This window comes from Schistocerca nitens, chromosome 2, assembly GCF_023898315.1.
Source record: "Schistocerca nitens isolate TAMUIC-IGC-003100 chromosome 2, iqSchNite1.1, whole genome shotgun sequence".
In the NCBI taxonomy this organism is placed as follows: domain Eukaryota; kingdom Metazoa; phylum Arthropoda; class Insecta; order Orthoptera; family Acrididae; genus Schistocerca; species Schistocerca nitens.
The window spans coordinates 455,140,172-455,153,608 of record NC_064615.1 but is presented as its reverse complement, the minus strand read 5'-3'; the positions used below and the strand labels follow the sequence as shown (position 1 = coordinate 455,153,608).

Sequence of the window (13,437 nt, the reverse complement as noted above, 5' to 3'; positions counted from 1 at the left end):
TGACAAAATAAATGGGATGAGGTCACAGTGAAAATACAAACACAAATAAAAGGAAATGAAAAGGCGATATTGGAGTTGGGTTCAGATCAGTGAGTGCATGAGTGTGAAAAGAGGGGGCAGTAGGTGTAACTGGATTAGTTAGGTCAGTATGGTGCATGCCTGAATAAGGGAAGAGGGGGAAGGGTCTGTTAGGTAGGAGGTGCAAGAAAGTGTATGCGGTTCAGGTAGGAGCAGGGAAACAAGCAAAAACAGGCACAGGTGAAGGTAAGAACTGAGATAAATTTGGAATTCCAGGAATAATTCTATCAGTAGGGAGAACACTGGATGCAAGGCACTGCACTTGCAGCCTGTGTGGGCACGTGCCCATGTGTTGTACACAGATTGTTGACAGAGGGTGAGCTCGGAAGTCAAAGCTTCACAGGGAGTGTGGTAAGCAGGCAGAAAGCATGTGGTTCAGAATGTGAAAAGAAAACACAAGGAAGTAGAGAAGGAAAAGGATGGAGACTGGATAATGCAATGGGAAGTGATGGAGAACAGTAACAATGGGAAACAGCACTGAGTTGTAGTTTGGGACAGAATTCACTAGGTACAATCAAACAATAGAAAATGTGGGCGGGATAGCAACAATACTGAAAGGGTAGATTGCTACTAACCACACAGAGGTGGTGTTAAGTGACAGAAAGACCCATGAAAAAGACAATTTGGTATTATTCAGCTATTGGGCTAAGTCCTTCATGCCCTGAAGTGAGGTCTATTCTGACATTTTGTCCTCCCCAACTAGAATAGTTCGTTGTCCATTTTCTGCAATGACTTCCTCTTTCTGTTTTCACATCTTTTCCACTAAGTTTCCCAATAACAATTTACTGTCTTTTTTTTTTCCTATCATATAGCCCACTTTTCTTGTGCGAAATTCTCACCTACTCATTACCTCTTGTTAACCCTTGTCCATGCTCAAGATTTTCATGGGAATCAAAACCATCTCTCTTGCCATCATGAATCCCTTCACATAATAAAGGTTAGGTTCTTTTGAAAACATGCTTTTGCAATATCTGAACTACGATCAGACATTCTGTTTTTTGAAACCGGAAGTTACCCCAAAGGCCTAACACTGAAAGTCCCTTCTTCTGGATGTAATTCCATTTTACACCAGTCCCTTTTTTGCTTCAAATACAGCACTCTCTTTCACTTATCCAGCTAATCTGTGATCTACATGCCTCATCTAGCAACTTCCACTCCAACAGACTTCTCTCCTCCTACAAAATCCTGCAGTTATCCATCCATCAGTTTCCTTGTATGAGGTGATCTGCCAAGCCAACTTCAAACTGCAACAACAGGCCACACTTCACCTCATGAATTGCTTGGAAGGGGCTTTCCTGGGATTCATTAGCCTTCAGCCCCCAGTTTGGTTCAGATACACTGATGACACTTTTGCTATATGAACTAATGGTTAGACAAAAACGTTAAAATTTTTGAAATCTCTAAATTATCCTCCCGATTAAATTTCACATGATCCTATTACAAATTCCATGCCACACTCTTTGTTTCCTTGGTGCTGACCTCATGCTCACCGAGGCGTAGCTACACACTTCTGTTCACATTAAACCTACTAACAAGCAAAAGTAGTTACATTTTGACATTGCCATCCATTTCATGTGAAAGTTTCCCTCCTATACAGCCTTGGCATTTGAGGCAAACATCCTTGTACAGATGTACACTATTGACACCAATACACTACCATTCTCACCTCAGCCTTCACTGGATGTAATTACCCCACCAGTCAAGTTCAAAAGCAGATTTCCTGGGCCATAACATCTTGGTACTGTTGATCCCTCCAAACAACAATTTAGTAGCATACCTATTATGATTCAGTATCAATGTGGTCTTGAATGCATTAAAAAGCTACTTTGGATAAGGCTATGACTTCCTAAAATCACACCCTGAAATGAGCTCCATTCTGTCTGATATTCTGCCCACCACATCTAGAACAGCTTCCCCTCCTCCTACCCCTCCAGCCTAAAAAATGGTTCAAATGGCTCTGAGCACTATGGGACTTAACTTCTGAGGTAATCAGTCCCCTAGAACGTAGAACTACTTAAACCTAACTAACCTAAGGACATCACACACATCGATGCCCGAGGCAGGATTCGAACCTGCGACCGTAGCGGTCACGCGGATCCAGACTGTAGCGCCTAGAACCGCTCGGCCACCTCCAGTCTAGCTTGACAGCTGTCTCTATGTCTTGTTGATGTACCTATTGGCTGCTCAGTGTCTGAATCACAAGGTGAGTTGTTACCTTATTCTTCCCACTATTAACATATCAGATTGCCTACTTCATTATACAAGAAAGATTTAACAATTAATAAAGGAAGGAAGGTTAGCATTTAACATCTCACAGCCTACCACAGATGGGAGCACAAGACCTGGAATGGAAAAGGATGGGCAAGGAAATGGACTCTACCCTTTTTCAAAAGAACTATCCCAGAATTTTATTCCTGTTTTAAAGAAACCACACAGAGCCTAAATCTGGAAAAGGCCAGAGGGAGACCCAAGTCCTGATTCTCCGAATATTTCTAATAAGAAGAGAAATAGTACAAATGACAGTGGGAAGATCGTATCCACTACATGGACAACAGATATATTGAAAAATCTAGTTGTATGGTAAATAAATCAGAAAGGTAAATATATAAAGCAACTACACAAGACAAAACCAAAATTACAAAAAAACTGGTAGTAGGATGCAACATTTGGACTAACCAAAAGAGCTGTATATAGAAGACAGTAGAAACAGCATGTTGACAATGTAATATTTATTTGCAGGATATAGTAAAAAAGTCTTTGCTGGTATGAATAACTTTACTATCTCAAGCACTGAAGCATGGACATTACTAAGGAAGGTGGAAAATTTACAATACAACAACAAAAAATACCTGTAACCCCAATCAATTTTGCCCTTCTGCTAGTATCAAAATTAAGAGCACTGAAAGAAAAAGTTGTCCCAAGTGAAACAAGTACTTCAAACTTAGAAAGCTGGAACGATGGAAACTGAATGCACTTACTCTTCCACAAGTGAAACCAATTGTCCCATACAATGCCAAAACAATGCAGAGTAGCACAGATTTCCTAATATCAACCCAATATTTATCAAGAATTGTGTGAAGTATGCAAGAGTCAGCTTGGTGCACATTTTCACAAACACATTACAAAGTGCCATGTTAATTTATATGCTCAAAGATAACAGCCACACTAAAATCAGAAAAGCCAGCAGATGACCCAGAACACTCCAGGCTGCTTCATTTGTGGTCTACAGTCTACACGTTATGGGAGCAGATCAGTTCATAACAATGTCAGTCCCATGTTGTTTGAAGTGATTCTGATTAACATGTGAACTTTTGACCACAATGCTAGTACACCAAACAATTCATGTCACACACTGCATCAACAGCAAGTCATACACAGCCAAAAAATACACATTATTACTTGATTAAACACACAAAGTGCTTGTATACTAATATTTCATAGCTATACAAACAGAATTAATACATTGTTTGCAGTACCTGCCAAAACCATACAACTTGTTTGCTGTTTCTGGTATAATGCCGATAAATTGAATTACGTTGCCAATCATCCACATCAATTTCCTGCATACCACAGAGCATCAGCTCCAGTTCACGTTCATCAAAATATTTTAACCATTCAAGAGGTACCACTTCACTGAAACCATCCAGGAATGCTTTGGTCTGTTCTTCAATGCCACGTGTCATTCTCCATTCTGTCATCAGCCTGTGCAGTAATTAAAAGGCACTCTGCTAGTAATGCATGAAAATTTTCTTTAATTAGTATCCATACTAACAAAAAATTATTTCACCTCATGTATTCTTCTTTATTTTCTTCAACAACACGGATCTTGTCACCATTTTCTTTCAGTTCATGGTGTATTACTTGACCCAAAATTTCAAAATCGACACTGAAATAGAGTTCTAGGCCACATTCTTCAATGTTGTTATCTTTAATCCAAACAAGTGAATTGTAGAATTCTGGGTCTATTGATTCAATGTCCTTCATTGTCAACTTTTTATTTAACATTCTCTTATAAAATGGCATTGTAAATCCAGAATAAATGAAACGTCCATGATAAAGAGCCTGTGGAAACAAAAGCAATTACCTTACAACAATTCAAACACTGCAAACAAACAATTTTACACATAATTTGATGCCTGTTGACAACTACTTCAAGAAAATCTACATCTATATCTACATCCATACTTCCTATTGTACCAGTTACTAAGGCTTCTTCCAGCAACATATGGAGCGCAGGAAGAATTAATGTTTAAGTGCCTTTGTGCACACTATAATATTGTCCTCACAATCCTTATGTGAGCAAAACACAGGGGTTTGTAGTATACTCCTAGATTCATCATTTGAAGTTTGTTCTCGAAACTTTTTAAGTAGACTTTCCCGGGAAAACTTCATCAGTATCTCTGAGACATTCTCCCATGGGACAAACAGATGCGTGACCATTCATGTTATCTTTCTTTGCTATGTTCAGTACTGTCTGTTCATTTAATTTGGTACAGGTCCCACAGACTTCATCAATATTCTAAGATGGGTCTCACAAGTCTTTCATATGCTATCTCCTTCACAGACTGCCTGTTTTAACCTAGAAATCTACCAATGAACTGAAGTCTGGTACCTGCATTACCTATGACAGCTTATGTTATCATTCCAATTCATATCTTCACAAAAAACAATCACATATTTGTATGAACTGACTAATTATAACAGTCCCCCATGGATGTCGTAGTCACAGGATGCAACACTTTTTTCATTTAGTCAAGTGTACAATTTTACATTTCTGAATATTAAAAGCAAGCAGTCAGCCTCTACACTACTTTAAAATCTTATGATCCAACTGCACATTTGTTACTATTAATATCGTCTGCAAGATCACTGATATACAACATGAACAACAAGGATCCCAACACACTTCCCTGGGGTACACCTGAAGTTGCTTCTACATCTGACGACAAGTCTCCATCCAAGATAACATTCTGCATCCTCCCTACCAAAAGTCTTCAATCCAGTCATAAATTTCCCTTGATATCCAACATGATTGTACTCTTAACAATAAGCGTAGGTGTGGTATCGAGTCAAATGCTTTTCAGAAATCAAGAAATACTGCATCTATCTGACTGCCTTGATCCATAGCTTTCAGTATGTCATGCGAGAAAAGTTAGTTAGGTTTCACAAGATTTTTTTTTTTTTTTTTTTCGGAATTAAATGCTGATTGGCAGTGAGGAGGTCTTTCTGTTCAAGATCCTACAACAAATCAATGTCAAGGATATAGGATGGTAGTTTTGTTGATCACTTGCACTGCCCTTCTTATAGACGGGTGTGACCTGCACTTTTTTCCCAGAACTGGGCACAGTTTTTTGTTCAAGGGATCTACGATGGATTCTAATTAGAAGAGGGGCTAACTTAGCCACAAATTTAGTAGAGAATCTGATAAAGATTCCATCAGGACCTGGAGATTTGTTCAATTTCTAACGATTTTAGCTGTTCCTCACCACTGACACTATTATTTCAGACATCTTTTCAGTGGCATGAGGATTAAACTGGGGAAATACTCCTGGATTTTCCTTTGTAAAGGAAAATTTGAAAATTAAGTTAAGCATTTCAGCTTTTGCTTTGCTACTCTCAATTTCAGTTCCTGTCTCATTCATTCACTAGGGACTGTACACTAACTTGGGTGCCACTGGCAACTTTTACATACGAAAGAATTTCTTTGGGTTTTTTAAAGTATCATTTGACAATGTTCTGCTATGGTAGTCATTGAAGGCATCATGTCTTGCTTTCTTGACAGCATGGTGTGTTTTATTCAGATTCTCTCTATCTATAGCCCTACACCATAGTGTTATTTCTTAATCTTCCTGTCTCTTATCTCATTTCTCAACCTGTTCTCCGTTCTTTCAATAGATACTATGAAGAATTCTGCACTATAAACAATCACCTGTTAATATGAAAGCTTTCCAATTAAAAGACCATCTTACAAATACGTCAAAATTGTGGGCAGAACTGTGACTGTTAAAAGAAACATAATTACTAACAACAAAAAACAACTTATGAACAAAGTAGTACTTTACAGTAATGTATTGAAGCTTAAAACATTGAAGTACTTGTCTTGAACATACCATTGCTATGAAACGACCAATAAATTTGAAGTATAGTAAGTGATCTGGATTTACATATGAAGCTGGATTTATTTGTAGACTGTAATTGTTCTTGTTTGCATATTCAAAAAGACAATACATTGGATTCAGTACTTCATGTGACAACAAAAAGAACCATTCTCTGCAAAAGAAAAGAACCATTCAAAGATGTCAATACACAATGTAGAACGCTACTGTTGTGATATGGAAGTCAAATTACACAAATACCTAAATATAAAATCTAACATTGTAACATCTACAGTGTAAATATCTGGAATTATTTGAAAGCAAAAAGTTAGCTGAGCCTAATAATTTTAGCTAAAATAATTAATTCATTCTTAATATGGGACATAATGCAAGAATCACACTGCTGCTTTTGTGCAAAATACTGCTTTTTTGTAACATCTGGAATTCAACAGATCTTCCATAATGGAAAAAAAAACATCATAAGTCTCATCCCAAGGGAAAATAAAACTGCCACAGATATTAAAGTTAGATATCAATTTTCTGGACAGAAATACTATTTAAACCTTGGAGAGAATTAGAATGAAAGATTAAACTGGTTCACTGAAAATCACATCATACAACATACCCAAGCAGACTTCAGGTGTAACTGTTCAACGGAGGGAAAAGTAGGATTGCTATTCAATAAACCAAGGGTAACTTAAAGGGCCATTAAAACAGCAGTTTACATCAACTTCAAATATGTATGTGATTAAATACAGAAATCAGACGTTCTCAAACTTAATCATAGTGCAACTTGAAAAATGTTTAACTGATTCAAAGACTTCCCCCCCCATCAAAGATACTGTCAAGTCTGAAATCATCAGATTAAATGGGTTTAAACTAGCCTGCCACAAGATGCTGTTGCTCCCTATTCAGTCAGTGTATCAGTGATTCAGTCCTCCTCCTGACTAAACATGAAGGAGTTAATGTTTTGTTTTACATATATGTTCTAGAATTTTGGAAACTAATGAACACAGTATCAAAGTGCTGTTTGGAGCTTGAGTGACTAGTGTACACAGAGAAGAGAGGTTTGCAGGTACAAAATGGGGATGTGCAACATCAACATTAAAATTCACATATAAAATATATACACAACCTGTTACGAAATAATGCTGTGGGGCACTCATAAGTAAATCGTAAGAAACTGGGAGTTTGTATAGAACCACATGATGTGAATAGCTGATGCCATAAAATCAACATGAATCAGCTCCCTGAGATCTGAAATGTCTGTATCTGTTTTGAAAATACACAAAGACTCACAACAGTACTGGACTATCATCATCGTCTTTGCTCCTCACTTTGTGGTCAAACATAAAAAAAAAAAAATAGGATCTCGCCCAAAAAGTAACAGGAAAATAAAAGAAATAAAACTTACAATGTATCACGGGAAACAGGTGAGGTGCTGATTTAAGTTCATAGGCTTCCACGGTCGGTATTATTTTGGATAAAATACACTACTGGCCATTAAAATTGCTACACCACGAAGATGACATGCTACAGACGCGAAATTTAACCGACAGGAAGAAGATGCTGTGATATGCAAATGATTAGCTTTTCAGAGAATTCACACAAGGTTGGCGCCGGTGGCGACACCTACAACGTGCTCATTTGAGAAAAGTTTCCAACTGATTTCTCATACACAAACAGCAGTTGACCGGCGTTGCCTGGTGAAACGTTGTTATGATGCCTCGTGTAAGGAGGATAAATGTTTAACATCACGTTTCTGACTTTGATAAAGGTCGGATTGTAGCCTATCGCAATTGCGGTTTATCGTATAGCGACATTGCTGCTCGCGTTGGTAGAGATCCAACGACTGTTTGCAGAATATGGAATCGGTGGGTTCAGGACGGTAATACGGAACGCCGTGCTGGATCCCAACGGCCTCATGTCACTAGCAGTCCAGATGACAGGCATCTTATCCACATGACTGTAACGGATCGTGCAGCCACGTCTCAATCCCTGAATCAACAGATGGGGCCGTTTGCAAGACAATAACCATCTGCACGAACAGTTTGACTAAGTTTGCAGCAGCATGGACTATCAGCTCAGAGACCATGGCTGCGGTTACCCTTGATTCTGCATCACAGACAGGAGTGCCAGTGATGGTGTGCCCAACGACGAACCTGGGTGCATGAATGGCAAAACGTCATTTTTTCGGATGAATCCAGGTTCTGTTTACAGCATCATGATGGTCGCATCCATGTTTGGCAGCATTGCGGTGAACGCACATTGGAAGCATATATTCGTCATCGCCATACTGGCGTATCACCCGGCGTGATGGTATGGGGTGCCATTGGTTACACGTCTCGGTCACCTCTTGTTCACATTGACGGCACTCTGAACAGTGGACGTTACATTTCAGATGTGTTATGACCCATGGCTCTACCCTTCATTCGATCCCTGCGAAACCCTACAGTTCAGCAGGATAATGCACAATCGCATGTTGTAGGTCCTGTACGGGCCTTTCTGGATACAGAAAATGTTCGACTGCTGTCCCGGCCAGCACATTCTCCAGATCTCTCACCAATTGAAAACGTCTGGTCAATGGTGGCCGAGCAATTGGCTCGTCACAATACACCAGTCACTACTCTTGATGAACTGTGGTATTGTGTTGAAGCTGCATGGGCAGCTGTACCTGTACACGCCATCCAAGCTCTGTCTGACTCAATGCCCAGGCGTATCAAGGCCGTTATTATGGCCAGAGGTGGTTGTTCTGGGTACTGATTTCTCAGGATCTATGCACCCAAATTGCATGAAAATGTAATCACATGTTAGTTCTAGTATAATATATTTGTCCAATGAATACCCATTTATCATCTTCATTTCTTCTTGGTGTAGCAATTTTAATGGCCAATAGTGTAATTTTGGGTATTGGCTCACGTAATTATTACAGCTAAATTGCCAACATTTCGATTGACTTACTGAAATTCTCTTCAGGATGGTTCACTGCTGTGTACTGGTGAATGTCTTCCTTTATACACTGCCATTTTCAGTTATCTGGTGGCTTCAGACATCACATATCTGAGATGTCATTGGACAATTTGAAGAGGTTGTTATGCAAGGATGGCTGTACAGATGCTATTGCCTATGCTATCCTCAAGGCTGACTGGCAGACAACTGTAGTAAGTGACTGGCAGAAGGTAGCATATTGGCTGTCTATTGCTTGTGCCACTCTGGCAACTGATTGGCGGGCGGCTCCGATTGGTGACTGGAAAGTAATAGCAAATCAATAGATTGTATCCAGGGGATGGTGTTTTCCTGTGTCGAGGTATTGAGGCCACACACGAGTTCTCTCGCAGCTACTGTCTACACTGCCAAACCTGGGCCCAGTAGTGCCACCTGCTGCCAAACACAGGCGGTCTACCACGCTGAAATCTGTTCATGTTATTAGGGCATTTAATTATTTCAATAGCTTCTCTTATTTTCCGTTGCTGCATCCATGGCTGACAACCAAGTATGTGAGATTCTTGAAAATTTGTAGGATGGCCACAATCCTAGTGGTGTTCTGCTACAGCTGACTTTCTATTCTGTCCCATTCATACATAATGTCCATGCTCCAAAATGCTAGTGCTACTGGATCTCCCGGTTTCACCAACACAGGCTTCACATCAAAAATCGTACACACGTGCAGTCTGGAGAGTATTGATGAGATCTTTAGTCGACCCCAACAAATCTCAGATCTTGTGGCCACTCTGAAATACACGTCTGAGTCCTGCGCGACATAGAACCTTGCCTAAACAGTCACTAACATCTCTCACATAAGGCAAGGTTCTGTGTAGCACAGGAATCACACCTGTATTTCAGAGTGGCCACAAGATCCGAGATTTATTGATCCACTAAGGATTCTGTGAATGCTCTGCACAATGCAGGTGTGTACAAACTTTGGTGTGAATACGGCAAGGTTTATGTTGTTGAAACTGGTAGACCCATTAACACTTGCACCTCAGAGCATGAACTTTATGTACAGCTGGGATAGAACAATAAGTCCACTGTAGCGGAACACAGCCACATATGTAGCGGAACACAACCACATATAAGGCCATCTTATCAACTTTCAAGAACCTAAAGATCTTGCTCAGCAGCCGTTGATGCAGCAACAGAAAATAAGACAGGCTATTGAAATAATTAAACGCTCTAAAAGAATGAACAGGGAGGATGCCTAAAATAACCTGTCACCTGGCTGCCAATGACTCCAGCCTGGTGGATTGCATGTGCTCGCCGGCCAGTAGTGCCACTCGTCCCAGGTTTGGTAGTGCAGATGGTAGTCATGAGAACTGCTATGTGGCCTTAATGGCTCACTGCAGGAAAACACCTTCCCCTGGATATAAGCTGCTGATTTACTATTACCTTCCAGTCACCAATAAGAATTGCCCACCCATCACTTACCACAGTGGAATGTGCAACAGACAGCTGATGTACTACCTTCTACCAATCACCTACCAGAGGTTGCCTTTCAGTCAGCCACCTGGGTAGCACAAGCAGTAGCACACTATACAGCCACCATTCCGTAACAACCTCTTCAAATAGTCCAGTGACATCTCAGATATGTGTGATCAGTAGCTACCAGATAACAAAAATGACAGTATGTAAGACGAGACATTCACCAGTATACAGCAGTGAACCACCCTGAAGAGGATCAAGTTGCTCGTTATGTCAGAAATTTACCCGTTTTTGTAATTACATTATAGTAACTGAAAGGTAAGATACTGACACCAATCAAGCCAACGAAATTACAATACATGAGTCAAAATATAGACCTAATACAACAAATCAGCAGAAAAGACATCTGTAGCCAAATACTACGAGTTTCTGCACCAGAAACCATCAGATCTTGATACCTGGAAACAACTGGCTGTATGTATACCATTCAAGGAATAATGCAACCACGGAGCTGGAATACAATGGCAACTATTCACCTGATATTTCATGCTAGGAAGATTAAAAGCCTTTTGATATCAAAGATAGAGTCAAAACAACAGCTCTAGCTCGTGTTACTTACAGATTGTTATTATTTACTAAAGCAGCAATTTTTAAGTGACTTAAAATCAATCATACCAGCAATTCCAATTATATGGCATTTCAAGTCAATTGTGACATACTTCAATATATGGAAAACATCGAAATATTACGTTTACTGTTTACACATATTTGTATGATATGTCTGTCACTGCCAGACAAAAATTGGAAGCGAGAGACAAAATGAAGAATTTGTAAAACGAATACTGTAATTTTGTTGTATGTAATATAGCTTTAAACATATGTTTTCATCTGTCATCTGTTAAGTTTACTGTGTATCTCCCATTTTATTTTGAGACAAAATTATTTACACCAATGCCACACATAATAAAATAGTAAAGTAATCAAAGAAAATGCAAAATCACCTGGAAACGCCACCATAATCAAGACCTTCTTCTCCTCTAAAAATAATGTAAAGTCGTCTTCTGAGTTCATAAGCAGGTAGCCTCATAATCTGATGATAAGAATCTTCGAATAATGTTTGGCGAGTTACTGTTATTTTGATATGACTAGGAAGTGCATTGCTTTGACACAGGTACCGAAACTGTCCAAGTTTCCACCTGAAAGATCTTTCATATGCCTTGGGCACACCATATACACCTTTTGGCCTGAAATACATAAATTCTAATGAAAGTCTGCTATCACATTGCCAGAAAGCATCTATACAATGAAATAAGATTTGCTTTATTGATGCATTACAAACAAAACTATCTTTGACAAGGGCTACAATTACTACAAGAGTACGGCCGTGTGACCAACTCTTCAGCAATTACAAGCGTCCATGATTAGTAGAAGTAAGTGTGCATCTAATATCACAGCTGCCTCCTTTTATAGCATGCACTGGTTCTAGTCCAAAATAAAAGTTAATACAGGTTCCAGTTCAAAACAGAAGTTAAGATATTGTATCAAAAAGTCTACAAAGATGAGAAACAAATGACATGTTTGATAATCTTATTAAAGATGTAAGCCTTCAGACTTAAAAAGTACATTATCAGCATCTGTAACGTAACACTATTAGAATCATACCCCTTTGGAGCTCCAGGTCGAGGGTCTTGGAATGTTGTTGTTCTTGTGTTATGATCAACAAAGTAACGGACACCATCTTCCGTTAATCGAATTTCCCAACCTGGTGGGAGAGCCGCTTCATCAGCTCCAACTTCCTGTCTATATTAAAAGAACAGAAAACTAAGCTTACCTATATGAAGCAGAAGTTGCGTAAATTAAGAGTAAAATAGTGACAAGTAATCCTGCTTATGAAGAATAAGATACTTCAGTACTATAATAAATAACAGTAGAATGTGTTTTCTTTAGCTTTAACGAAATAGACGAAAGCAATGGGGCAATGGTTTGGTCAGCACTGATTGTTATAATTCCTTTTCCTAAACATAAGGGGTGACTTTTTTTCTTTTTTCTGTTGATGAAGGGGTGTTGTTGGGAGAGATGGGTGGGTGGAGGGGGGGGGGGGGGGAGGTGGCAAGGAAGATGAGACTTGAAGCACTGGAGTGTGCATGCAATGCTTTGATTGGTAGCATCATTCGTTGAAAATATCGAGCAGATAAAATTACTGAGAACAGGAAGCCTATGCATAAACTTCAAGCTTGTGGGAAACACCAGGTTTTTTAGAACAGAAAAGCATAAATCAATCAAAAAGATAACTGAAAACTCTTGTCATAACTAGATTTGTCTATTTCAAAACATCAATGCATCACATCCACATGTTACACAGATGAACTCAGCAACAGCTGGCAGAAATATATGGCCTCCACTGCTCCCAATGTCTCTCATGATTGATTACAGTGACAGCTACTGTAAAAGAAAAAAGTTTTGGGTGCTATAGGAGATGACTTCAACTGAGCTGTGTGGTTCTGGTCATCACTACAATTTTTGTTTGATTCACCTCTCTATTGCTATCACTTGCCAGCTATTCTCTTCATTTCAATAAAATGGCTCCACGTACACCATCCGCAATATTTTATACAGTAATATCTACACTTTACTTCTGATTCTTTCCTTCCAACATTCCTTTAACTACAGTTTCTAGAAATGACTCATGTCATAATACATGCCCAACCATTCAATTGAGTAAATATTGCTAAAATAACCACCAGCAGCAGTTTATGGTATTAAAGAATGTGAAAATGTGTCTTCGAGGAAGAGTACACTTTAACAGTTGGTAGTACAAACATTCAGAGGGAAAGACATCATAAAC

General features: G+C 39.2%; 1 protein-coding gene across 1 annotated transcript in view; it reads right to left on the bottom strand.

Annotated features, from left to right (window-relative positions):
* The window catches only part of LOC126236339 (E3 ubiquitin-protein ligase Su(dx)), a 126,235-nt gene that overhangs the window by 17,032 nt on the left and 95,766 nt on the right, over nt 1–13,437 (bottom strand). The window contains exons 9-13 of the mRNA XM_049945564.1: nt 12,255–12,392; nt 11,594–11,836; nt 6,189–6,348; nt 3,866–4,140; nt 3,555–3,780 (exon numbers count right to left, since the gene is read on the bottom strand). Of these exons, the coding sequence (XP_049801521.1) occupies nt 3,555–3,780; nt 3,866–4,140; nt 6,189–6,348; nt 11,594–11,836; nt 12,255–12,392 (1,042 nt within the window). The remainder of the gene's footprint in view (nt 1–3,554; nt 3,781–3,865; nt 4,141–6,188; nt 6,349–11,593; nt 11,837–12,254; nt 12,393–13,437) is intronic.